This window comes from Candida parapsilosis, contig 005807, assembly GCF_000182765.1.
Source record: "Candida parapsilosis strain CDC317 annotated contig 005807".
Lineage (NCBI taxonomy): Eukaryota > Fungi > Ascomycota > Pichiomycetes > Serinales > Debaryomycetaceae > Lodderomyces > Lodderomyces parapsilosis.
Window position 1 is genome coordinate 739,881 of NW_023503280.1, and position 24,752 is coordinate 764,632.

At 37.4% G+C, this 24,752-nt stretch overlaps 12 protein-coding genes across 12 annotated transcripts; 3 read left to right on the plus strand and 9 right to left on the minus strand. All coding sequences in view use genetic code 12, as the record gives it.

Annotated features, from left to right (window-relative positions):
* Positions 1-113: 113 nt before the first annotated feature.
* Positions 114-1,448, plus strand: CPAR2_803340 (uncharacterized protein; the record flags this gene model as incomplete). The annotated part of the gene is made up of 1 exon (XM_036808198.1): positions 114-1,448. One exon carries the CDS (start codon positions 114-116, stop codon positions 1,446-1,448), a length of 1,335 nt encoding a protein of 444 aa, XP_036664959.1.
* Positions 1,449-1,814: 366 nt separating this feature from the next.
* On the plus strand, positions 1,815-8,366 carry BPH1 (Bph1p; the record flags this gene model as incomplete). Its single annotated transcript, XM_036808199.1, has 1 exon — positions 1,815-8,366. One exon carries the CDS (start codon positions 1,815-1,817, stop codon positions 8,364-8,366), a length of 6,552 nt encoding a protein of 2,183 aa, XP_036664960.1.
* Positions 8,367-8,462: 96 nt separating this feature from the next.
* CPAR2_803360 (uncharacterized protein) lies at positions 8,463-9,218 on the minus strand (the record flags this gene model as incomplete). Its single annotated transcript, XM_036808200.1, has 1 exon — positions 8,463-9,218. One exon carries the CDS (start codon positions 9,216-9,218, stop codon positions 8,463-8,465), a length of 756 nt encoding a protein of 251 aa, XP_036664961.1.
* Positions 9,219-9,761: 543 nt separating this feature from the next.
* CPAR2_803370 (uncharacterized protein) lies at positions 9,762-11,180 on the minus strand (the record flags this gene model as incomplete). Its single annotated transcript, XM_036808202.1, has 1 exon — positions 9,762-11,180. One exon carries the CDS (start codon positions 11,178-11,180, stop codon positions 9,762-9,764), a length of 1,419 nt encoding a protein of 472 aa, XP_036664962.1.
* Positions 11,181-11,654: 474 nt separating this feature from the next.
* CPAR2_803380 (uncharacterized protein) lies at positions 11,655-13,019 on the minus strand (the record flags this gene model as incomplete). The annotated part of the gene is made up of 1 exon (XM_036808203.1): positions 11,655-13,019. One exon carries the CDS (start codon positions 13,017-13,019, stop codon positions 11,655-11,657), a length of 1,365 nt encoding a protein of 454 aa, XP_036664963.1.
* Positions 13,020-13,634: 615 nt separating this feature from the next.
* On the minus strand, positions 13,635-16,406 carry CPAR2_803390 (uncharacterized protein; the record flags this gene model as incomplete). The annotated part of the gene is made up of 1 exon (XM_036808204.1): positions 13,635-16,406. The coding sequence occupies one exon, from the start codon at positions 16,404-16,406 to the stop codon at positions 13,635-13,637; it is 2,772 nt and encodes a 923-aa protein (XP_036664964.1).
* A 340-nt stretch (positions 16,407-16,746) lies between these two features.
* On the minus strand, positions 16,747-17,500 carry RPS14B (40S ribosomal protein uS11; the record flags this gene model as incomplete). The annotated part of the gene is made up of 2 exons (XM_036808205.1): positions 16,747-17,135; positions 17,491-17,500. 2 exons carry the CDS (start codon positions 17,498-17,500, stop codon positions 16,747-16,749), a joined length of 399 nt encoding a protein of 132 aa, XP_036664965.1.
* A 405-nt stretch (positions 17,501-17,905) lies between these two features.
* RPS22A (40S ribosomal protein uS8) lies at positions 17,906-18,298 on the minus strand (the record flags this gene model as incomplete). Its single annotated transcript, XM_036808206.1, has 1 exon — positions 17,906-18,298. One exon carries the CDS (start codon positions 18,296-18,298, stop codon positions 17,906-17,908), a length of 393 nt encoding a protein of 130 aa, XP_036664966.1.
* Positions 18,299-18,575: 277 nt separating this feature from the next.
* On the plus strand, positions 18,576-19,018 carry CPAR2_803420 (60S ribosomal protein eL39; the record flags this gene model as incomplete). The annotated part of the gene is made up of 2 exons (XM_036808207.1): positions 18,576-18,581; positions 18,869-19,018. The coding sequence occupies 2 exons, from the start codon at positions 18,576-18,578 to the stop codon at positions 19,016-19,018; spliced, it is 156 nt and encodes a 51-aa protein (XP_036664967.1).
* A 562-nt stretch (positions 19,019-19,580) lies between these two features.
* CPAR2_803430 (uncharacterized protein) lies at positions 19,581-20,201 on the minus strand (the record flags this gene model as incomplete). Its single annotated transcript, XM_036808208.1, has 2 exons — positions 19,581-20,090; positions 20,178-20,201. 2 exons carry the CDS (start codon positions 20,199-20,201, stop codon positions 19,581-19,583), a joined length of 534 nt encoding a protein of 177 aa, XP_036664968.1.
* Positions 20,202-20,812: 611 nt separating this feature from the next.
* Positions 20,813-22,072, minus strand: CPAR2_803440 (uncharacterized protein; the record flags this gene model as incomplete). The annotated part of the gene is made up of 1 exon (XM_036808209.1): positions 20,813-22,072. One exon carries the CDS (start codon positions 22,070-22,072, stop codon positions 20,813-20,815), a length of 1,260 nt encoding a protein of 419 aa, XP_036664969.1.
* A 528-nt stretch (positions 22,073-22,600) lies between these two features.
* CPAR2_803450 (uncharacterized protein) lies at positions 22,601-24,703 on the minus strand (the record flags this gene model as incomplete). Its single annotated transcript, XM_036808210.1, has 1 exon — positions 22,601-24,703. The coding sequence occupies one exon, from the start codon at positions 24,701-24,703 to the stop codon at positions 22,601-22,603; it is 2,103 nt and encodes a 700-aa protein (XP_036664970.1).
* Between the last annotated feature and the right edge of the window lie 49 nt (positions 24,704-24,752).

Sequence of the window (24,752 nt, forward strand, 5' to 3'; positions counted from 1 at the left end):
CTTAATCCCATTGCATATACCAATGTATATTGTTTATATTTTGAACAGCGCGGAAAATTAAACTAAACAAGAATTGTGGTTACATGCTTGTGATGAAAAACCCGTAATGAATGATGCCTGATTTTAACAATGAAATACCAATGACAACAAGCCAAGCTGACGAACCTCATTCAACAAATGATCAAGAAAAACATAAAAAAAGGTCTTTTTTAGAAGATGATTTCTTTTCCTTGAGTAGTAGCTTTGACAAGAAAAAGAGGAAGCACAAGCACAAGAGCAGAGATGCAACACCTAACTCGTCTGATGCACCCTTGCAACCCATCAAGATTGAAGGCGCTCTACCTTCTAAACAAGTACCTAACTCTTGTGAAGCAAACACTGCAAACCAAATAAAGCTGGATTTTGTCCCCATACCTGAAGCTAACTCCATACCTACTACTACCACAGTCACTCGAGGGGTAATGGCACCGCCAATAATAGACAAAGAGCAAATTCTTCGCGAGATTGAGCAAAAAGTCAATGAGCGTGAAGCAAAATCATCGACTCCAGTGTTTGATGTTTCAGACGAGGAGGTGTTGGAGCTAGAGATTGTTAAGAGCTCTCCAAAGACAAAACCCACCAAGAAGTCGTCAGCAGAGGATCATGGCTACAAATTTTCCGAAGCTGATGAAAAGAAGAGACGTTACATTATTAAGATTACATCGAAGCTTCCGGCGCCTGTGGATGCTACCGTCGAGGTAGATCTTGGTTGTAAAGGTATGAAATCATTTAGCAAGATAATCAAATACGCAGTGGATTTTTACAAAAGCACCTACTCCAGTCAGTTGCCTCCGATATTACTTGATCGTTACGATGTTGAACTTTGCAGTTTAGTCTGGGTCGAGGGAAAGATGATTGTAAATTCCTTTTATACACCAAGAACGCTTAGAATTGCCCCACCGGGTGGAGAATTCAATGCTTTGGTTGACAAGGTGGAGACAATGCCACCAACAACTCTACACTTTTTTCTAATACCCAAGGACAATAGCGAGAATTTTATGAATGTTTACCCAGAACTAAGAGCCAGTGTAATTGAGCCAGAGATTAAAGAGACCGAGGAGACAACTATTGCGGAAGAACTTTCGCAATCTAGCAGTGAGGATGAAGAAGATGATATGGACGAGCCCAATTCCAAAGAAGATGAATTGGTAGATCTTGCTAATGACGAGGAAGGGGTTTTCTCGATAGGACTTAAAGGGAAAGATAATAAGCGGATTTCTTGTAAGGTGACTCCTCAAACCAAAATTGAGAGACTTTTAAAGTTTTATTTGAAGAAAAAGGGAATCGACGAATCTTCAATCAACTTGCCCTCCGTGAAAATGATTTTCGACGATGAAGAACTAGACCTTAATGACATTGTAGCAAACACCGAGTTGGAAGACGATTTCGAAATCCAGATAATTATATAGTGATTAGCTGGAAAGTCTTTATTATGTATACATATATGTAAAGAGAACAGTCGTAGACATTTTTTGAGACAATGTGTTAAACTGAGACTCAACCCATACACTTAATGCTCCTGATACCTCTCCACATGTCCAAGTCATACAAAACTGGAACTTCCGTTTACTGAAAACGCTTTTGCTGGCCCAAAACGCTGCAAAAACCGTGTCCGGTGGTGCTCGCTCAGAAAGCATCCGCTCGCGCCACAAATATATATAATATCACACACTGAGAAAACTTACAAACAATACAACATTTACCGCCACCTCCCTCGTTAATTGCATTATCGAAACAAGTCTTCTCGGAAAGAGCGGAACCACATCGCCGGCATTATGACACCTACCAACAATGCTGACAGTCGTTCCATAGAGCTACAAATATTGGAAAAAGTCAAAGAATCGTTTCCACTGATAGAAATCGATGAAGAAGCATTAATCAACTGGGAAGTGGAATTGTCAGAAAACATTGAGAACTACGGGATTGAGACAACAATTGCAAACATAGTGCATTATGATCTGGAGAATGTGATGCTACCTCTCAATCACGATATAGGGGCTTTGCTATCCTCGATATCCGAGACATTCCACGACGGAAATATGTTTGGCTGCATTGCCTTGGAGATAATACATTCCCTACTATCTCGAAGCCAAATTCTCCGAATAGAAAATCATAAGAACCTACCGATACTAGTTGAACAGTACATGAGTCTTTTGAAAAGCAATGGCAGTAATGCTTTGCTAGATTCGCTCAAGAAGTTAATCCTAATCTTGATGGAGCTCGGTTGTGACGTGAATACATTCCAAAATCTCGTCTCCCCGTTGTACACAGAAACGAATGGTTTGGTGTGTCAGGACTTGTTCGAACTCTTCAATCAAATTTTGGAGAAATATCCAACCCATTATCCATTCGTACTCACGAACCAGCAAATTAACTTTCCCATTTCAACTGCCATCAATAAATCATTCTCAATATACGGATGGATTAAATTAACTAACGCTAACAGTCTGAGCAATAATTTTTGCATTGCATCCTTATCAAGCTCAGATTCATCCACAAGCTCTGTTTTCTCACTTAGAATCCTCAACGGAAACCAGATAATGGTGGAGTTAAAAAATCCGGTAAATAAATCAAGGTCACAATTCACCTTCAACTACATCCTTAACGAAGCTTTCGATGAACCATTTCAACTTGTTTTAACATTTGATGAGAGAAGTAATCTCAATCTATACATTAATGGGGAGTATCACGAAAGCATTCCATGTGTGGGTCTTCACAAGGATAGTGTTAGCTGGAATAAGATCTCGATTGGTGAAACAAATTGCGGGTTAGTTGTCAGAAATATTACTTTGTGCAATGTGAGTCTAGCTTGTGAGTTGATTGAATGCTTATTTTGCATGGGACTTGGCACCAATTTTCGGCTTTCCACTTTGAACGAAGCAACTTTATCAAATTTAAAAGCACAACTATCGCACAATACTTTATTTGCTTTCACAAGGAAACAAATTGTTTCTAAACGTTTAGAAGGTAAATCAAGCAATCAAAAGGGGAGACCGACTCCAGCCAAATACAAACGTGATAAAAACGAATCAGAAGATTTGCGTATAACATTTATGCGCAAGTTACAGAAAGGAGTGCATCAGTGTGCTGTTAATGAACAGAATGTGCTTTTTGATAGCAATGATGTGTTCAGTGACATGTATCAAAGTATCAACCCAGGCGGCAACATCGTCTCAAAGATTATGTTTTGTAATCCAACTTCGTTACATCATCATTTTCATACACTTGGGGCATTGCCTCGGTTACTAGAGACTATGGAGGATGCTTGCAAATTGCACGACGAATCGTTGAGAGACTCCCTCATTTTGAGAACTTTATCGTTGTTGTTTAAACTTATCTCCAATGATTGGAGACTTTGCAAACATTTTGAAGAATTCAATGGCTATAACTTGCTAGGACTCGTACTTTTTCAATACAAAGCTGTCAATCCAAGTCTTACTTTCCACGTTGACGATGGAGCTTCGGAGCACAATGATGTTGAAAATTCTGGATGCCACAGCCAAAATTTATTAAATACATTGTTAGAATATTGTGGTTTTGATTTTGCTAACTCGACTAAATCTGTTATAATCGATTTCAATTGCTACAGAACGTTGATTTTGAATTTTGACTTGTTCTACCAAACAGACTCATTCAATTTTCTTCTTTCCCATGTGTATCCATTGGTTGCAACTTCCGACTACAGACAGCAAAACCTCTTTTACATAAGAAAAGCAAATTTATTGAAAAGGTTGTTACATTTTCTCAAGAGTACCAAAGTCAAAGATGATTCATTATCACCAAACTTTGAGCAAAAGTTATTGCGATTGGTAACGACAATTTTACCGTTAGATGCAACTGCGGAATCCATTCTAGTAGTATCATCTTACATCGTGTTTGCCATCTATAATCCCAAAACCTCAAAAACCTGTGCAATTGCTGTTTTGAAGGCTCTCACAAATTTTATATGTGATCCAGAAACACCTATCAAAGTTTTGAAGAAATTTTCGCGGTCAATCACTATTCACTGGATCAATCTTTTATTCAAAAGTGAGATCGAGGTCGCGGTGTGTTGTGGAGTGCGATTACTAACGCGATTATTGAGCGTCTTGGGAAAGCATATTGTTACTCGATTCTTTCTGCAAAACCACGGGCTTGATATGTTGACGCTGTCCCTTGAGTCTTGGTGGAAAAGTGGGAACGTTATGACAGCAATTATCCATGCCTCCTTTGGCATTTCACAATTCCATTACGACATGAAAGATTCTAATATGGACGGTGTTGATATTCGTATTCCCGAATTTCTATCGCTTCTCAACGAATTGGAATTGAATGCGATGTATTCTTTGAGTACCAGTTTTGGTATGAGTGTGGGAAGTGCTCCCTCCACTCCAGTTAAAAAAAACTCTCCAGAGGATGTATCCTTATCGTTCAATGTCCTTCATCTGATAAATTTGTACTGCAACTGGCTAGAGAAGTTCAATGTGTTGTCAAAAATGGAAAAACTGCCACAATTTATGGATGGATTAATACGTATTTTAGGGTACTTGAAGCTTAGCTTGGTATGGTTTTCGGATGAGACAACCCTAAATGGTTTTGCCTCGCTTTTTACACGTCTCCTGGATATAATAACTCAATACTTTACTTCCAGGCTACTGTATAACAGGTTTGAGGCCTCATTCAGCGCATTGAGCGACTTTAGCAAGCTTTTATCATTAGATTACATTTTTCCCAAAATTTTTGAGCAAATTAGAGACTTTATCACTGTTGCGAACTTCATTCATGATGAGGCTCTGTTTTCAAAAAACTTAGCAACGATGTTGATTATATTTCACAAAGATTTTTCAAGTAAATCCTATTTTGTTGCAACAAAAAACTTGCAAGATTGTGTAGCGTGTCAAGCTGTATTGTTGGAAAGGAATCAAACGAAAGAAGTGAAGATGTTGGATCACATCTTGTCTGAAAGTGTTTTATTGTTACTTCTGCAGATTGCGTGCGAGATGGACATTGCATTCGGTTCCAGCTCGGAACAATTGACGATCTTGCTCAAGGAACTTCTTTACAGACAGGTGACAGTTTTCAATAAGGTCTTGCTTGGACCAGATCTGTTGGTGTCTATCATCAAGCTCATCCTAGGCATGGTGTTAACAAATGGGCCCAATGATGAAAAGGTGTCGATTGAAATCACGTTCAGTTTTCTCAGAACAGCATACTTGCAGTGGATGGATGATTTTCCACAAATAGTACTGAACTTAGGTTTTGACACAAATTTGATGAATGAGTTTTTCACAAATTTGATGACAAGAGATGATAATGACACCTTGTCAAAGCTAAAAAAATATCCTCCTATTGTCAAGAGCATTTTGAAAGACTATCAGGCATTAAAGCAAGAATATTTAAAGCAAGAGCGTTTGAAAGTATCAAGCATTGTGAAAGTTAGTCTTCATAGTGGAGCAAAGCTTGCCCAAACCAATAGTATATACGTGAAAAGCTTTGAAAATGATTGTCAAGTTATGAAAAGACAAACCTTGAAATCAGAGAGGATCAAGTACAATCGAACTGTTCAAGATCGTAATGAAAACATGTCTCAATACAATCAAGTCTACCAATCTTTGAAGCGTGAAACAGCACGAATCTTTGGTTTTTATGTCCCCGATTGTTGCATGCTTGATTACATCGAAAACGATGACAGGATGCGACCAAGATTTGTGATTGAAGATCTTTTGTCTGAATCGGAAAAACCAAGCTATGAAGTACAAGTACCTTTGGTACAATCTGATGTTGAAACGACTCTGTCGAATGAGTCAAACTTTACTGTTGTTCCTAACGGCATTGATACGTTGGATTTGTCAAACGAGCTTTTAGGAAGTATGACCAATTCTTCAGATACATCGACTAGTCAAGACAGTAGTAACGATGATGAAAGCGATGAAAATTTTGATGACAAGAACAGGAGAGTTAGTAGAAGCCTATTCGTTGGTGATCAAATTGTGTCACTTTGGAATGTATGCCAAATTAGCGGATTGGTGCCGGTGGAAAGTTTGTTGATTTTGGGATCAAAATATTTGTACTTGATTGAAAATTATTTCCACGATAGGGATGGGAATATTGTTGATGTAAACGATGCTCCCAAGGAATTGAGGGACCCGATCATGCAGTTGGTTAACTTGCAATCAAGCAAGTTAGAATTAATGAGTCACTCTCATAGAACCAAGAGCTGGGGTTTGAAAAAATTGAGTTGCATATCGAAACGCCAGTTTTTGCTCCGTGACAACGCACTTGAAATGTTTTTCAGTGATGGTTCCAACATTTTGATAACGTGTTCAACAACGAAGGAAAGTAGCGTTATTTACAACAAATTGTCTCGCTATGCTACTGGTAAAGACATCGAGCCTGATCTCGCGCAAGCATTGACACTGAATTCAAACACTGTGCACAATGAGAGCATCTCCTCCAAATTGGTGTCTGCATTTTCCAATACTTCGCTCAATAGCTATCTTTATCTGTCGGCGACCAAGAGGTGGAGAATGGGAGAGATTTCGAATTTTTATTACTTGATGATTATAAACACGTTAGCAGGAAGAACGTTCAATGATTTAACACAGTATCCGGTATTTCCTTGGGTGATTGCAGATTACACTAGCGAGACTTTGGACTTGGCTGACCCTAAAACATTTAGAGACTTGTCAAAGCCTATGGGTGCACAAACTCCTAGTAGGGCTAATCAGTTTGTTGAAAGATTTGATGCATTGGCTAGTTTGGACGATCGAGAATCACCCCCTTTCCATTACGGAACACATTATTCATCCGCCATGATTGTCACATCCTATTTGATTAGGTTGAAGCCATATGTTCAATCTTACCTCCTACTACAAGGAGGGAAATTTGATCACGCCGACAGACTTTTCAATTCAGTCGAGAAAGCATGGACTTCTGCTTCACGGGAGAACACGACGGATGTTAGAGAGTTAATCCCCGAATTTTACTATTTACCCGATTTCCTTATCAATTCAAACAATTTCAAATTTGGACATTTACAAAATGGGGAAAAATGTGATAACGTTAAATTGCCTCCATGGGCTAAAGGAGATCCGAAATTGTTTATTGCGAAAAATAGGGAAGCTTTGGAAAGTCCGTATGTTTCAGCAAACTTGCATTTGTGGATCGATTTGATTTTTGGATTCAAGCAAAGTGGGCAAGATGCCATTGACTCGTTGAATGTATTCCATCACTACTCCTATAATGGAGCAATTGATTTGGATAATATCGAAGATGATGTGCAAAAGCGTGCAATCATTGGTATGATTAACAATTTTGGTCAAACTCCAGCAAAAGTGTTTACGAAACCACATGTAATGAAAGAGGTTTTAAATTTGCCCTCGTATTACTTGACGTTGTTGAATACTGAAGTTTCGCCTGCTTTGGTGTTTGAATCAAAGATTAAGGAACCAATAACTAAATTAGAGATCAGCGTCAGAAATCCTCATCGATGGGTTGGAAGGCACAAATGTGTTTCATGCGAGGACGGATTATTGATTCGAAAGTCAAAGTTGTCAAACTTTGCCAATGGCTCTTTAATTATCAACGACACCACCCTCACCAACATCCATTCATGTGATATCACATTCATCTTGCAGATTGGGTCCAAGACATTTTTAACTGGAGCAGAGAATGGATTGATTTCAGTTTGGAAATGTCACGTGAAACCTCAACTATCATTGGATCATATAAATACATTAAGGGGTCATTTTCGCCCAATTACAAGCATTACTTGTAGTAAGAGTTTCAAAATTGGCATCAGTGTGGACGAAAATGGCGTAGTTATTTTATGGGATTTGACAAGATTCACATTTGTTAGAAAGTTTACCCATGTCGATGACTCTCCTACAAGATGTTTTGCCAGCATATCAAATGATTCGGGAATGATAGCCATACTACGAGGAAATGAAGACCAGGGCAAGTTGAGTCTATACAATGTGAATGGCGGCCACATCATTTCCAGAGCAATTGATGATTTCAACAACGTGACAACAATAACTTTTGGAACGGCAAGTATACCAGGAGTTAGTGGTGGTAGACCGGGTACTTCTCATAGTCACGTATATTGGCCCAATGAGCTTGTGGTAATAGCACGGAAAGAGCGAGTGGAGATATGGGAGTTGTTGCATGATTCTGAAGCTGGATGGGCGTTGAACCTTTTACAAGGGTTTCCAATTCGCGATATCAGCGGGAAGATTACGACAATTTGTTTATTGAAATGCTCAGAAATCGACAACGAAGATAAATTAATACGTGGAGTGTTGAAGTTGATGATTGGTGATTCTACAGGAAAAGTGTATGTTGTATAGATGAATGATGACGATATGAAGCTACGACAGTTTTCATTTGGGACAACCCCATACCAGCACGTTTCAACAAAGACAGGACCGTTTACTCGGAATTATCTATCTTCTCTTTTTAACTGATCCACTAGACTTTTTGGCTCCTGTTGAGCCTACCCCTATTGGATTATCCTGAGTTTCTGCGACATCTGACTTTTCCAATCTCAGTTGTGCTGCTTGCACTTGTACTTCTTTGAACTGTTCAACAAACTCGGGATTAATCCATTGAGCAACTGTAGGTGCCACTGAAATCGTCAAGACCACAATGAAAATTATTGTATATGTCTTGTTTTTGAAAATAAATCCAAAGGGACTATTGAGAAGCATATCGTATACAGTTCCACCAGATTTTTCGTAAAATTGCTTGACCTCTTTAAACTCTATTTCCAATGGAGTTTGGTGATTGATTTCTGTAACTTCAGATGAATTAGATTGCTCTTGGCCCAAATAACTTTCACATGCCACAATTTTACCGTCATCGACTATTATCTTAAACCTGTTATTTGTAAATGTAAAGTCATAAGAATTGGCAATCAATTCGTACTCCCCGTTTGCTAAATCTTTATATTTGAACTGGTAGTTTTGATCAACAATGGCTGATATAGGTCTAAAATTGTGATTTTTACCCTTATCACTGATTCTGTACAAATCCACCATGAACCTCAGAGGGTAGTTATTTAAGTTCGGAATTGTTTGACGCAACTCTTTAGCTAGTTCTGGTACATCATTGGGTATGTTTTTAAATTGGCCTGTGAATCCAATTGCAGTAATGGTATTGAGAAAGCACGCAAGCGCAATGACCACTGAACTGTAATACATGGTCGGGTCTCACTTTCAATGGAGTAGTATTAGTCGGCGAAAGGTGTTGAGTGTTGAAAAAGACGAAAGCGAAATGTGCGTTACACAAAAGGTTTCAATCCAACACAGCATCATTTCTCCTGCTCGCTGATTCTCTCTCTTCAAAAAATTTTCAACACTTTCTTCTTCTTCTTCTTCTTCTTCTTCTTCTTCTTCTTCTCTACATTGTATTATACCTGTATGCGTATTATTGTAGGGCGACAATTTTGTTATTTAATCAGACGCTTCAGTTTGAATTAGATTCGTTTACCCCACGATTGCTGCTCTCTACAACGCATACTAGAGTAACACTAGTCATTTCAATATTTACCTCCTCCATTCGAGGATAGATAGAGGGATGATTAGTCATGGAAATTACGGGCGTGGTTGAGTTTGTGATGTAGATGCATTGCTTTTGCTTTTTACTTCGCAAAGAGTTCTCAACTGGGCATTCTAGCCTCCGCACATTCAATCAAATAGAGTTGGTACGTATATAGATTAATCTATTTGTAGGACTTTCTCTTTTCATTGCCTTGGTTTAAGAGTCCGTGAACCCCACCTATCATAAGAGTATAACCCAATTCCAATTAAGGTGATTCCAATAAACTGCTCCATAGTAACTCTACCAAAGTATGAGTTGGTTGAGTCTCTGTTCACCATTAGTATAATACTCATCAAAATCAAAATGATCCTCTTCATCATCGAGGCAATGGAATACGATAGTGCTGGTATTGAACCTAAAAGATGAAGTGCTAGTAATGTTTGTCCATAATGTGATAAGCTATCTAAAAGGATTAAAGACAATAACTTGTTGAAAATTGAATGTTGATACATATGCGGATACTCATTGCATAAATACCCGCCAATGGAAAATGAGAATCCAATGAGCGAGGTGTATAGAATTATTGAGATCTTATCTGGCTTGGCAATCTTATCGAGCTCAAACTTGTTTACAATAAATGCAAATGGATTGTAAGCGTTTGTATAACTATTCAAAACTGCTCGTGTGTATTGTGCCGACGAGCTAGTTTGTGGTTGTAATGGAGGTATGTATAAACGGCATTCCTTTATCTCGTCTAATGTAAGATCTGATGTGGAAAATGGAAGTGTCCCCATATTGGTCTTGATTGGTATTGAAAGACGGTTTCGATCGGAAAAAGAATCACCATTTGTCTTCGAGTGCTGCAACTTCAACTCAATTTCTGGATCAGGTGTCGATGGTCTGGTATCTGTATGCAATACTAACGAGACTGGATTTCGCACCTTCTCGTCCATACTGTCCCACGTTATCAATTGTTTCCCATAAATATTTTGAGCGGCAAATACAACTGTACTCATCAAACACATGAATATCCCCGTTAAATGCTGTGGATTGAACTCACCGTACTCGCTCGTCAACGAATTGGTATGGGAATGTGAGTTCCTAATTGAGTCGGACAATATGATTAATATGACCCCAAGAAGCAATGGTATCAATGACACATACGTTACAACTGGAAATATAACATTATAGACAACTCTGTACCCAAAAACCACAATCAAGGGACTCAATGATTTAATACTTGAAACTGTGGCTAGTGGTATCAATGAAGTGGCAGTTAATGAAAAGAACTTTCCAACAAATTGAAACAAACCCAACGGGAAAATCTTTAGTAGCATGCGAAATGAAAATATCGGTTGGCTGTTGGTGTTATAATCTGGCACACTTCCTGGTGGAAATCGTTCACTCACGTGAGGTACATTTCGGCACATTATGATTGTTGCAAAAGATAGTGTTGCTCCAACTAAAAATTGACATTGTGATAGAAATAACGGATAGGGTAACTCCGTCAAGATACGTTTGGTCAACTGTGATGTCGTTGTTGATACAGCGTACCACAAGAGACAAGTGATGATGGTCTTTATCGATACTGATGGTAGTACTCTAGAAATGGTATATTGCATTATCCTGTTGTTGACTATCTAATGATTGGTAGGTATTGAGTTTTGTTGATATCAGTTCACATATAAGGTTTGAAGCTTCATCAATTATGTAAGTAAATAAAATCAGCGATTGAAGAGCAGGTCAACTCAATCGTCGAAGTGGATTGTAACCACTTTTCAACTGATCATTTCGAAACTGGTTAGTTTACTTTTCATTTTGTGATTGTGATTGGTAGCAGCCTTCCCTAGCAAAAGCAGGGCTCAGTTTTTAGCTCAATGTACACGACCCGGAGTTTTTTGCGCTGCGCATTATGGCAGAATATATTTTCCATTCCCCGCCTGCAACCCCTCACAACATATGTGTGAACATGTGCTATTTATAGGATACTTTGTAAACAAGTATAAGAGCTCGCCGAGAATTTCTTTAAGAAACCTGTGCAAAAAAAGCCCTTGCGCCAATGACTACTTCAACTACGAATCTAGTGCGTTTAACAATCATTCATTATCAGCCAACTTTGATGCATCGAACCCCTCAGTTTTCATATGCCTCTTATTGTAAACAGGACTTGGGTTTGTCCACCCTTCTGTTTCAGAAATGTTCACGTTATCCTTGACCCAATAAGCAAATGGGTAATTGGGTTGGGTTTTCAATGGTGTTTCATTAGTTATAATTCCCAAATCCTTTTGTCTTTGAATCAAGTCATCCAAATACGGTGTCAACTTATCCCGCACCATTTCAAAGTTTTTGTACTTGAGAATATCTTCTGGTCCTTCATATATGATTTTCTTCAATAGTGATGGGACCATTGGTTCATCTTTCATTTCTTCAATTGAGTAGTAAATGGGATGATTGGTGAAAATAATGGCTTCAGTTCTCGGTAAACGACGCAAAGTTTGTCTCTCAACACGAACATTGAACTGACGTGGTGCCGTCTCTTCAAGATCCTTTTTCATATTTGGAAAAAATTTCTCCGCTTGATAGATATTGCTAACCTTCAACTTAGTGTCCCATGTAATGTACCAACTAGCCCTTTCTACAGGATCTTGGGCTGTCAATCTACCAAACCATCTTTCCATTGACTTTTGCAAACTTTTTTCATAATAAGGGACTTTTTGATGGATGGTGTCTATATTTTTACCCAACTTGTCTTTGATGAAAAATGAGCCACCAGGAAATGGGACGGCTCCGGCAACCATATAATGCAACCCGTCTTTAGAGCTCTTTAAAACGACGTAAAAATCCTCTTTTGCCAATTTGGATACATAAACTAGTGGCTCATTCTTGAGAGGTATTGTCATGTCTAAAACTTCCTTGGTGACCTCGTTTCTAATGATTTTACCAGTGGTATCCCATTCTCCATTTTTAATGACAGTGAACAATTTAGGATATCTTTCAAGCATGTGATCAACAACTGTTTCCATCAACTCTATACATGCATCATGACCTTCAGGTAGCATACCAAAATTTTCATCGCCAAATTTGAGTCTTATCCTCTCTTTCTCGTCGATATAATGTTGGTAATATTTGTCCATATCAAGCCAGTGATTAATATCCAATTTGAAAATAGACATTGTTTGGTGGTATGGCCACCGAAATGGCCTCCATGGTCTGTCATCGTAGCTCTTCACATCTTCGGGGGTAATCAATAATGGCGTTGGTTTTGGGATTGTATCATTGCCTTTGCCATATAAGGAAGTAGTAGGTTTAGCAGTGCTGGAGGACAATGTTCTCTCCTTATCAGAAACAACAGCCTTAGTTGTGAAAATTGACTTGTATAAGGCTGTTACTAGATTGCGAGCAATATACAATAATATACCTATGCATGTCAATATGGTGATAAAACTTGTAAGGTTATACATGCTTGAAAAGGGAGGTTGATTAATGTTCTATCTATTGAAGGCTTGCAAATGTAAAATTGACACGGTTTTGGTGCCTGTATATGTACTATCGTACTCAGTAATACATAATGGGATAGATTGTTCCGATTGAGTAAAAACCTGCAAAAGTGATGATAAGGAAAATATTATTTTCAAGTTGTATTTATTTTTTTTTGCAATGCGCAAAACAATTTGTTGTTTTTGTGCGCTTTGGATTTTGCAACCTAATTGGGATATTCTATACATACACAACCCAAAAGGAGTACAAGCAACCATGAGATCATTCACAATACAACTGACATGATTGTCATACTGTTCTACTTTGAATTTAAAACATAAGATGCTACCTTTTGAGTTCCTGCACCTGAAATCTCGACAATTCTCACTCAAGTTTATTTGCAATCTTATGTTACATTTTTTTATATATACAACTAGCTTACTTATTTACATATCTGTATTCGATTACACATTGAATCCAATATATGTGTAAGTACTATATTAATAATTATAAAAAACATTTAATAGGTCATTAATGATTATAATACTACACTAACTAACACAACTAAGCATAATACATATGTCATTGCATCGACACCTCTACTGATACGCTCGCTCAAATTTGAATAGAACAGCCTGTCTATCATACTCATCATTGCATCCTTCCAACTGTTTAATTAAAGGTTCAATCAACCCCTTGATCCAATTAACCAAGTCCATCTCGTTTTGGGCAAGTTGCATGGCTATGAATTGATGAAAAATCTGATTATGAAAAGTAAGATCGTGAAATTCTGATGTCATGTATTCAGCCATTAATGTATGATAGATGTGGTTCATTTTAAAATCTCCCATGAATGGATTCAGCGCTCCTGTCACATAATTTAACCTTTTTTTAAACCTTTTATCAATGAAGAGGTTGAGCACAGCCTCTAGTGTAGCAGGCGGCAACTTTGACTTGGTTAAAGAAAATAGAATTATAAATCTGTAGTATCTCTTGCCGAGTTCACCATGGATATAAATCGTATCAAGAATTTGTAACTGCTTTAGTCCAGTTTTAGCGAAAAATTGAGGTGCTATTTTGTAATTCATCAAAAGAAACTTGTTGATTGTGGATTCAAAATTGAGCTTTGGCGGTTGCAACTGACTCCATACATAGTTCCAAAATGGACCTGTTGGTATACCAAGACGAAACTTCAACTTGTTGTTAATATAAGCACCCATGAAAGATTTGTCGATAGCCTCTTTCCTAGTTGAAAACTCTTTAACCACATCCATTCCAATTGATTCATTCGCTACATCATCCAATAAATATCCAATGCGGGCCACGTTGTCAAATCCATACGTTCGTAGAAGTTTCTCCTCAAATACCCCCAGCCACCATTTATGAAACCCAATTGGTTGGCCGATGTGGTGTTTTATATTCAAGTAGGATAAATATTCCATTGTCAAATTGTAGTAAAGTGACGTTTCCATTTCGGAAGCAATTACGGGTCCATTTTGTGAATCTTCTAGAAGTATGCTATTGCTTGTATGTGGGGCTTTATCTGGTACTGAGTTGAAGTATTCCTTTCGTTTCAACAACTGAGATCTCAATTCGACAAGGAAATCATCAATGTATTGCCAATTCAATTGCATCATCACGGTGACAATCTTTGTGATCAAGTCATTGCACCAACGTTCCTTTTGTCTTTCTGACAAGCAGCCAAATATCAGATGAAATTGGTCTGATGGTAGTAAGTAGTTTACCAGTAAAATTTCAATATTTTTCATGTACGATTTTCTGTCCTCTTGATTCTCAAAAAATTTCATTAAATCAACAATGTAGGATTTGAATGAATGGCTGTCGACAATTTCATTAAGTTTTCTCAATTGATTAGTAGTCAAGCTCGTTGCCTCCATTCTTTCTAAAGCCAACCTTGTAAAAAACGAATATGATATGACACCATATAGTTGAAAGTTTCGAAGAGTCAGTTTCATAAATTCTCCATTTTCTGAAGTGCCAAAATACAAATGCTTGCTCAAAAGTAGAATTCTATTGATTAAGTTGGAATTCAAAATGGGTGGTAGAATTTGATATGGGGACTTTATTGGTGGAATATAATTGGGAACCACGGGTAGCTCAAAATTGGATGCTGTGAAAACCTTGATTAAATGCAGTTTCGATACAAAGCTAAGCTTTGGTTCATCAAATCCTAACAAGTCAAGGGCATACTTTTTGTAATCTTTGATCATCAAGTGACCCAACTTTGCCATATTGGTCTCATCATTTAATGCTGGATAGCATTCTTTGACTATCTCGATAAAAGACTTCTTCTGTGTCAGGTGACCTTGAAGTAGTTCAGTTCTCTTGCCAATCAACTTCAATGTGTACTCAGCAAATTGAATCAATTTCTTCAGTATAGCATTATCGTCCTGTAAATTGATGATGGTAGCCTCAACTTCCTCAACTTGCTCAGGTGAAGGCTCCTTCATAGGCCAGTAAGTATTTCCAAGTCTTTTGCCGCTTTCGAGGAACCTCGCCAAACTATGAATAAAGTGTGGTGATAATTGTCCATTCTCCACCACTAATAGACCCAAGTACTGGTAAAAGACATTGCTGTAATGAATTTCGGTCTGCAAATTTCGTTTAATGAGATTTCTCGTACGAATGTTCAACATGTTGAGTATACCCGATGCATTGACAATTGTGGAATAATTCAACCTTTTCAAGTCTAAATTTCGTTCTAAATATGTTTGCCAGTATATTCTCAAAGCCCTGGCTCCAACTTTTCGTAGATTACTCAATGCTACAGATATTTTTTGACTATCACACTCCTTTTCAAATAGAACTTCGGCGCATCTTTCGATATGGTACGAATTTTTGCAAAATATCAATGGATTAAACTTTGTCAAATGGTTGAATTTGTCAAATTCCAAAACCTCGTTATAGAATTCGTCTTCAGATTCAAATTGCGGTTTATACTCGTTGCATAATATGGTGGGGTCGATATAGTCCTTCGCGGGTGACGAGGGTAATTCTCTTTTAAGATCAGTTAAAACCTCGCATCTGTCAACCAACTTTTTCATAGAATCTTGTTCTCTTTCTATCCCTCTGAATTTGAATCTTAATAGTGAAGGACTGTCCTTAACAGCAGTTCCATGAATATTGTCCCCCACCAAAGAAGCCTTGTTTATTTGTTGGTTAATTTCTTCATATTTTGCATTGTATCGGCGATCACCTAAACCAGGAAACAATAAATTGATAGCGCAATGGATAATCGCTCTTTCTTTACAATCAGTTGACGATATATGTCGTACAGATATCGATGACCATCTTGTAATCGAAAGGACCGAGATTTGTAGGGGACCCCTAAAATGCCGTAGTTGGAACATAAATGTGTATCAGCTTCGATGTGCAGGGTAATTGATATTTTTGGGTTCTGGAATCTACTATCCCTTCCAAGAGTCTACAAAACAATCCCCTATCATTGAGCCTACAATAATCAACATACACAACTACAAAAAAATCAGTTCGTTACTAAATTTTATATATTTAAATTTGGTTTCTTTGTTTGAAATACAAAATAATGTACTCTATTTATCAACTGTGGTACGATGGTTGGAAAAAATGACAAATATTAGTAGCACTGGTGATTAGTGGGATTATTGATGAAACGTGATGATAAACATGATTGATGTAAGCATAATAAATGCGGCAACAACAACAACAAGATTATAATCTTCTACCTCTTCTACCACCCTTTCTTCTAGTAGAATCTGATGGAACTGGAGTAACATCTTCGATTCTTCCAATTCTCAAACCGGATCTAGCCAAAGCTCTTAAAGCTGATTGACCACCTGGACCTGGGGTTTTGGTCTTGGTACCACCAGTAGCTCTCAATTTGATATGAACAGCAGTAATACCAACTTCTTTACATTTGGCAGCAACATCTTGGGCAGCCAACATAGCGGCGTATGGAGATGATTCATCTCTGTCAGCCTTGACTTTCATACCACCAGTGACTCTGGAGATGGTTTCCTTACCGGACAAATCAGTAACATGGACGAAAGTATCGTTGAATGAAGCGAAAATTCTGGCAACACCAAAAACTTGGGAACGGTCTAGAATTGGAAATGTTAGTATTTGGAATGCGTTAAACATGGTGATGGCCCCTTGAAAGTGGATACATTGTAATAAAATTGCAACATTTGGTTGAGCTATTGAGACATTGATGTGAGATGCATTACTCATCCTGGAGGTCTTTCAGTATCCTGATGGGTTCGACGCATTAATTTATAGACTAGTTTCGGTCTTTTCATTAATGACCTATGGTTGCGTTTCTTCCACGATGACGATCTTCCATGCAGTCGGTGACTCCCTTCGGCAGATTCTCCAACCCTTCATTATTCCATTACGTCTCCATTCCGATGAAAGGGCCATCAACTTGTATCTCTCTTGAACTGATTCGAAACATACCAGCTGACATATTGGTGATTGTTATGATTGTATGTATCTTCTAGATCCCCTTTCAAACAGCTTAAAAATTTCAATTTTAATTTTTTCCAATACAAAAAATGACATTGAGTTTGGTGCACACAGTAGTGCACACAAGTACAGAAGGAAAATGAAAAAAAAAATAATGTGCACACGTGTTTAAATGAATAGAATGGTTGTAGCCCTAATTTCTTCCTTTCTGCAATTTGGCAGAGTAAGTAATCAACTACAAGTAGCTACATCCTAGGGTATGGCAAAAATGCTAAATTACGCTTTGTTTCCGATTGATATCTCTATAGTACACACATTATCTAAAGTGGGAAAGTGGCGTCTCCTAAGCTTCTTCTTTTTGATGCAAATAACTCTCCCAATTCCCTCTCTTTTGGCTTTCTCCCGCTTAATAAACGAAACCCAAGATTTTACCAGAAACGTGCTTTCTTCTAGCTTCTTCGTGGTCCATGATACCAGCAGAAGTAGTCAAGATAACGTAACCGAATTGTCTAGCTGGCAACAAGTTGTCAGTCCATCTTTCAATGTCACCAATCTTGACATTGAATCTTGGTGAAATGACACCACACTTGTTTAATCTACCGTTCAATTGAACAACGATTTTACCTGATCTATGGTCATCAATGTATTCGAATTCACCAATGTATCCATGTTTTTGCATAACGGTCAAGAATCTAATAATGACTTTTGATGATGGTCTAATGAGAACTTGTCTCTTACCGGTCTTTTCGGCGTTGTTGATGGCATTTAAAGCATCTGCTAAGACTGAGGTTCTGGTCATTGTTGAGTTAAAACTGTAGAACTAGACTGGGTGGTGGTTGTGTAAAAGCGATTTGATAAAATTTCACAAATTTTTCACTCTTTAGGTCTTTCTCACTCACGTACCGCACATCGAAAAAAATAAAAAAAAAAAAAAAAATTGTTTAAACGCTACCACCAGTGCTACCATAACAAACGAGGAAACCAAGAAAGTGTTTTTTTCAATTTTTCAACTTTTGGTTTAAAAAAAAAATTTTCTCCTTTAGAAACTCATACATCAAATTTGAATAACATCAACGATGCCTGTATGTACTTAACCATTATATTGGTTAATTGGAGGAATGCGGATATCATGAGATCTACTGTTCAACAAGCGAGTCAGATAAGGCAGCTATTTCGATAGCATTCCACAGTTGAACCTTGAAAAAAAAGAGTTGGATTCAAGAGGAAGACGCCATCTGAGTGGGATGAGAGCCAACGTGAATGACGGCGAGATATTATAGCAATCAACGAGGCTCAAACGAAGCGCTCCTTCAAAACCACGTCCTGCAATGAGCTCAACATTGTATACTAACTTTGCTTTCCTTTATAGTCTCAAAAATCATTCAGAACCAAGCAAAAATTGGCCAAGGCTCAAAAACAAAACAGACCATTGCCACAATGGATCAGATTGAGAACTGATAACAAGATCAGATACAATGCTAAGAGAAGACACTGGAGAAGAACTAAGTTGGGTATCTAAGCTTATTTCATTGATACAAACGTCATCATTAACAGTTATACATCATCGAAATTCATTTACAATCATGACTAGCCTACACCTAACCTCAACTTCTTCTTGTTCATCTTTATTTTTATATTTTACATTGTGATGGAGTCCATTAATACATGTGTATTTGTTTTTTTGCACTCAAAAGGTTGTTGTATGCTGAGAGTTGCTGTTTGTCTGAAATAGAGAGTAATAGTATAGCTGTGTTTTGTTGTGCTGTATCCTATCTTGGATGTGTAAAGTATATGTATAGTGGATTCTAAAGCATTTAATATAAATTTTATTAGCATTAGAGTGAACACATTGTAAGAGACTCATGATTGCGGAAGAGAATAAACAAAAAGCTTCACAAATGAAGCCTAGTCACTTCGATACACTATCCCTAGACTCCACTTGATTATAATTAGAAAACATCGAATTTGTGTTGTGTTTTTTAATCTATACAATACACGCTCCAAACTTCAACTCTCCTTCAACCCACAAACAACCACATATTTCACTCCAACCCCTCAACCCATCTGTCCTTCTCTCTTCTTTAAACAATTCCTTCATCTTCAAACACAGTTTCAATTGGTTTTTCCATAAACGAAGCATGAGCTCCAACTCCAACAATACTCAGTCCAATCAACCACATTAAAGTAGAAACAGGACTAGCTAAAAATCCCAATGGAACAGTAACAATCAATAACCCAGTATACAACTGTGACGTATTTAATCTACCAAAGGGAGTCACCAAATCCTCGCCATTTAATCGATTAATGGCCCAAACTCCCAAAATACCAAACCCCAACACAAACAACAAGAGTAAATTAGTAACCAATGCATAAATGCTCAAACATGCAACAAAGGTCAAATAGTTTGCTGAAAAATAACCCAAATTGTATGAAACACGTTGTTGAATTTCACCAAAATTGGCTGGTTTGGAAATACGTCTAAAGTCGAAAAACTCTTGTGGTGGACGTAATTTGGAAACTGTTGATTGTAATGATGCAAAATCTGATTTTAATCTTTCGACACTGAACCTATCGGATAAGTTGGCAAATTGCTAAATAAAGATGACTGTTAGTAAATTGAACTATGTGAATAGCTAATGTTTTTCTTTTTTTTTTTTATTATTTTTGGAATGACGTACTGATAAGTTTAAAAGTTGTGACATGATGATGATATGTTATTTCTCTCTAGATTTGTATGTCTTGACTGGTCCTAAATAAGATGAGTGTGAATCAATACAAGTATATCTCTCCAAAGACTTGATCTTCAGTATATGATATGGCTGTTCTTTATTTTATTTTTTTGTTGACTTTCTTAATGTCGCATTTGAAATTTCTCTTGTTTTTTCTTTACAATTTTTTTTTTTTCGACGTGTCACGATTTCAGCCACCATTCAGCCACTTTACAAAACAAGACTGAATCTAATCGTGGTTATGTTTTTCTATAAAGGCACGTATATATACATATATATATATGTACCTATGCATAGCAAATTACTCCCTCCGCAATAGCCCACCCACTGTCTTAGTTTCAGTTATTGTCTGTCGAGATTTGTACACTTGATCATTGTAAAGTCGTGAACCGCCTTAGTTGGAGCTACCAAAATTGAGGCCTCTTTCTTTGGCCACTTCATCTTCGTAGTACTCAAACGAGTTCACTTCATTGACAAACTTGCGCAATAATCAAGGCTATGCTGCAGAAGATAAAGTGAAACTGCTCTACAATGTACTTGTTAAATGCAACTAAAGTAGTGTAAAACTCATATACAACTTTGACTCACCTAAATGGGTTATTAAGTGAATATTGTGAATAATCAACAGTGACAAACTCATTTAACCTGGCATTTGTAGCAACGGTGCCATCTCCATTAAAATTATTGCCGTTATTAACACCAGCACCACTGTTTCCCGTTGTAGCGCCACTTCCAGCAGCACCAGCAGAAATACCATCTCCACCAATACTACCATTCATGTACTGCTCTCTCATGGCTAGTTTATACTGATGCAACTTTTCTTGATATATCTCAACAATCTGTCCAAATTTGGAACAGTATCGTTGATGCACCCGCAATTTTTCAATCAACTCATCTTCATCATCGGTATCCTCCTCTCCATCTTCCTTCTCTTCCCTACCAACATCTCCATTGAGCTGCCTCTTGCGGAAAAATTCAAAAATGGCATCATTAGCCAAATCCTCATTGAATATAATAATCCAACAATTGATAATCGTTTCATAAATTAAATTCCTCGTATATTGAAATTCCAGATTAGTGAAATTGGGCAACTTATGAATCAAATTTGTCAATTCATGCAAAAACCACAACTGAGTGATCAAATCATGGCCATGTTGATTAGGAGGCAAGATCCACAATATGTAATCCTCCAAGCAATTTAAGAAATCAACAAGGTTAGGTTTGATTCGCAAATATGAGTAATCGGAACGAGAATCGCATTTATAAGGTAGTGCTTTCAAAATTGATTCGTGCTTTTGTTGTAAAATGTGCAAGATACTGTTCATATTTGGTGGCTGGGCGATTTTTGAAACGGTTTGATTAAGCTCTGGGTGGATGTCGATTAATGAAGTGATGAGTTTGGTCAAGTCGGATTTATCTAACGATTCAATTATGCGCGATGGTGGTAGTGGTTGTCCAATAATGCGGGGAGTTTTGCTTCGTTTGTACTTTATTGCTGATGACGATGTGGATGTGGTCGTCTTAGGTATGAAACTTGTTGTGTTACTATTGTTGTTGGAATTGAAATTAAATTGCTTTCGATGACTATGCCCGCGATCATTAGATGTAAACGATTTGCCTGTAAATTTGTCATCTTGTTGTTTATCTGCTTTAGCAACGTCAATATCATCGACATCTCCATCTCCATCTTCGGCTCTTCTTTTTCTTTTTCTCGATAGGCTTGACTCGACTACTGATGACGATCGTGGTGTGTGGCAATGATGAAGATGATGCTGATGCTGATGCTGATTGGTTAGTTTGTCATTGGTGTTATTGATTCCCCATTGGAATCCAGCTGACATCATCGTGGCGCACTTGGAAAAAGATATTTGGGTGAGATATACTTTGTCAAATATTGTATGCAATGGCGTTGTTCAGTAGTAATGTTTTAGTAAATAGACTTTTATTTCAAAATCTATTCGATGTTTGTAATAGCAATGACGTTGTTGAAAATCCCTTATGTTTGGTGATATGGTGGTTTTCTTCTGATAAATCCCACTCTATTTGGTGTTACTAGAACTCTCTATCTCTTCCGGTATCCTCTTCTTGTATCTCTTGTCTCTGTTTCTCTTTTTCAAACGAAGACAAAAGAAATTTCTTGAAATGTTGAAATTGCACCAGCAATTAAAGGGTAGCGTTTTTCATCACACCATACTTTGCCATTACCAAGAGCATACAAGCCATGTGTAGCAACTGGCATCTATACAACATATATTCAATTCAAAGAAAACTAAAAAAAAAAATTTATATTCGAAAGCTAAACGTTATAGTACTCAAAAAATATACAACTACAATTTACACGCACTGACACCTGTCAAACTGTCGGTTCCACATCAATAGTAGTCATTACCTTCAACTTCACTATCATTTATACTCAAAGCATCATCATCGTCATCATAATCACCACCAAATGCTGATTCACTTTCAACGTCATAATCAGCTTCATTGAACTCTTTGAACCGGTTTCTCTTTAATTCAACATCATCAACTTCAGAATTTGTACCTAATCCACCTTCACCTGATTCCTTGGAATTGGTAAAACTGCCACTAATGGCAACCTTGCCAGTTTTTGTGGGCGATGCAGCACCATTTGTAGTGGTTGTCGTTCCACCCAGTGTTGGATCATTATTGGTGCCTGCACCTTCTTCGTCATTGTTGGTTTGTCCCTTTGCATTTTGTGCTCCTTCATTTTCATCTTCTTCCTCTTCCTCCTCTTCGTCATCCTCATCTTCCAATTCCTTCTCTTCCAAATCAATCTTCATTTCTTGTAGGATATCAAAACACTCACTCAACAAAGCACAAACAGCACCCTGACCTTCAGGTACAGTTTGATGGATAATAAATTTCCCATCTTTTCTTAAATTGTCAATTGAAGCCAACTTGAATTGAAATGGATACAACTCACGTAAATTATTCAATCCATCGACACGTTTCAACTCCAATAAGCATCTCTTGACCGTTTGCAATTGATTATGTATTGGAGCTAAACTTTCACTCACCGGTTCACTACTCTCCAATAATTTGTAAACTATTGAATAACATTTTCTCAACAAGTACAAAATCAATGTTTGATACTTTTTGTATGTACCTTTGGGAGTTTGATCAAAGATTTTGATTCTTGAATCATCAATTGTTTTCAATGTCTTTTGATAATTGTATAAATCTGTTTCTCTCAATGTCCATCTTCTTGTCAACAAGATATTCTCCAATGTTGCCTTCATATCTTGTAAGCTTTTGTATACTTGATCATACTGTTTCTTTAATTCAGGACTGGCATCATCACTAATTTCCAATGATTCCAAAGTATATGCTTCATCGTGGAGTAATAAATCAGAAATCAAGTTGTTACAATCATCAATCAATCCATTAAGCACTGCCTGTATTGAATCCAATTGATGTTCATCATGAACTTCCAGACTATGGAATTTACCATCGGATTCATCACGTAATTTTTCAATTTGTTTCAATTCATTCTTGAATCCGGATATCTTCTCCTTTAATTGATTACGTTTAGTTTCATCGTCATCGTCTCCCAGACCACTAAAATCAGTAACAAAAGTCAACAACTGATGTCTTAAATCAATCAATGCATGATAAATTGGTTCTAAATCATGAGGTATATTTTCAAAATTATCAACCAACTCTTTAAACAAATTTTCGCACTTGTTCAACTTGTTACGTAACAAATTTTCCTCAATTTGATGATTTTGCGATAATTTACCACCATCAGCACCTCCTTGTTGTTGTTCTTCATCATCATCAGCAGCATATTTATCTTGACTAGACAATATAATCTCACTAATTTCTGATAATCTTTGGCCAACAGGCTCCAAATCAGCCATTGTGTAAACTTTACATTCTTTCAAGTGAGTCAACAACTTCATCACCGTACTCAAACTTGAATAAGTAGCAGGAGCAAATTTGATTAATCCACAAGTAACAAAGCATAAACTCAACAATTGGAAAATATCATCAATTATTGAATCATTACTATTGGGTAAATCCAACTTCATTCCTTTCAATTCTTCATCCTTTCTTGTCAATTTCAATTCATTTATAGCATCAAGAAAAGTATCATATATTGAGTATACTTGTTTCAGATCAATATATTTATTTCGATTGTTTTTAATCTCAAGCAAACTTTTGTACAATCCCATAAATTGTTCATAAATCGACCGTTCATAAGAAGGAACCGATGGTTTACTTGACGAGTGCGACGATGTAGCTGTAGCTGCTACTGCTGCTGCTGCTGCTGCAGACGAGGGCCTCGAAATGGAATGTCCTTGCGTTGACGCGGACAATGGTGTTAAAGAAGATTGATCTGGTTGCAGTTGCTGCTGTTGTTGATCACCACCACCACTACTACTTCCACCAGTGGTGGTTGCTAAACCAGACGGAGTTCCTGGACGAGAATGTGGGGTAACAAGTCCTGACATTGGTGATATAATTGTAGTTAGATATTATAGAGTAGGTGTTCTATCTGTT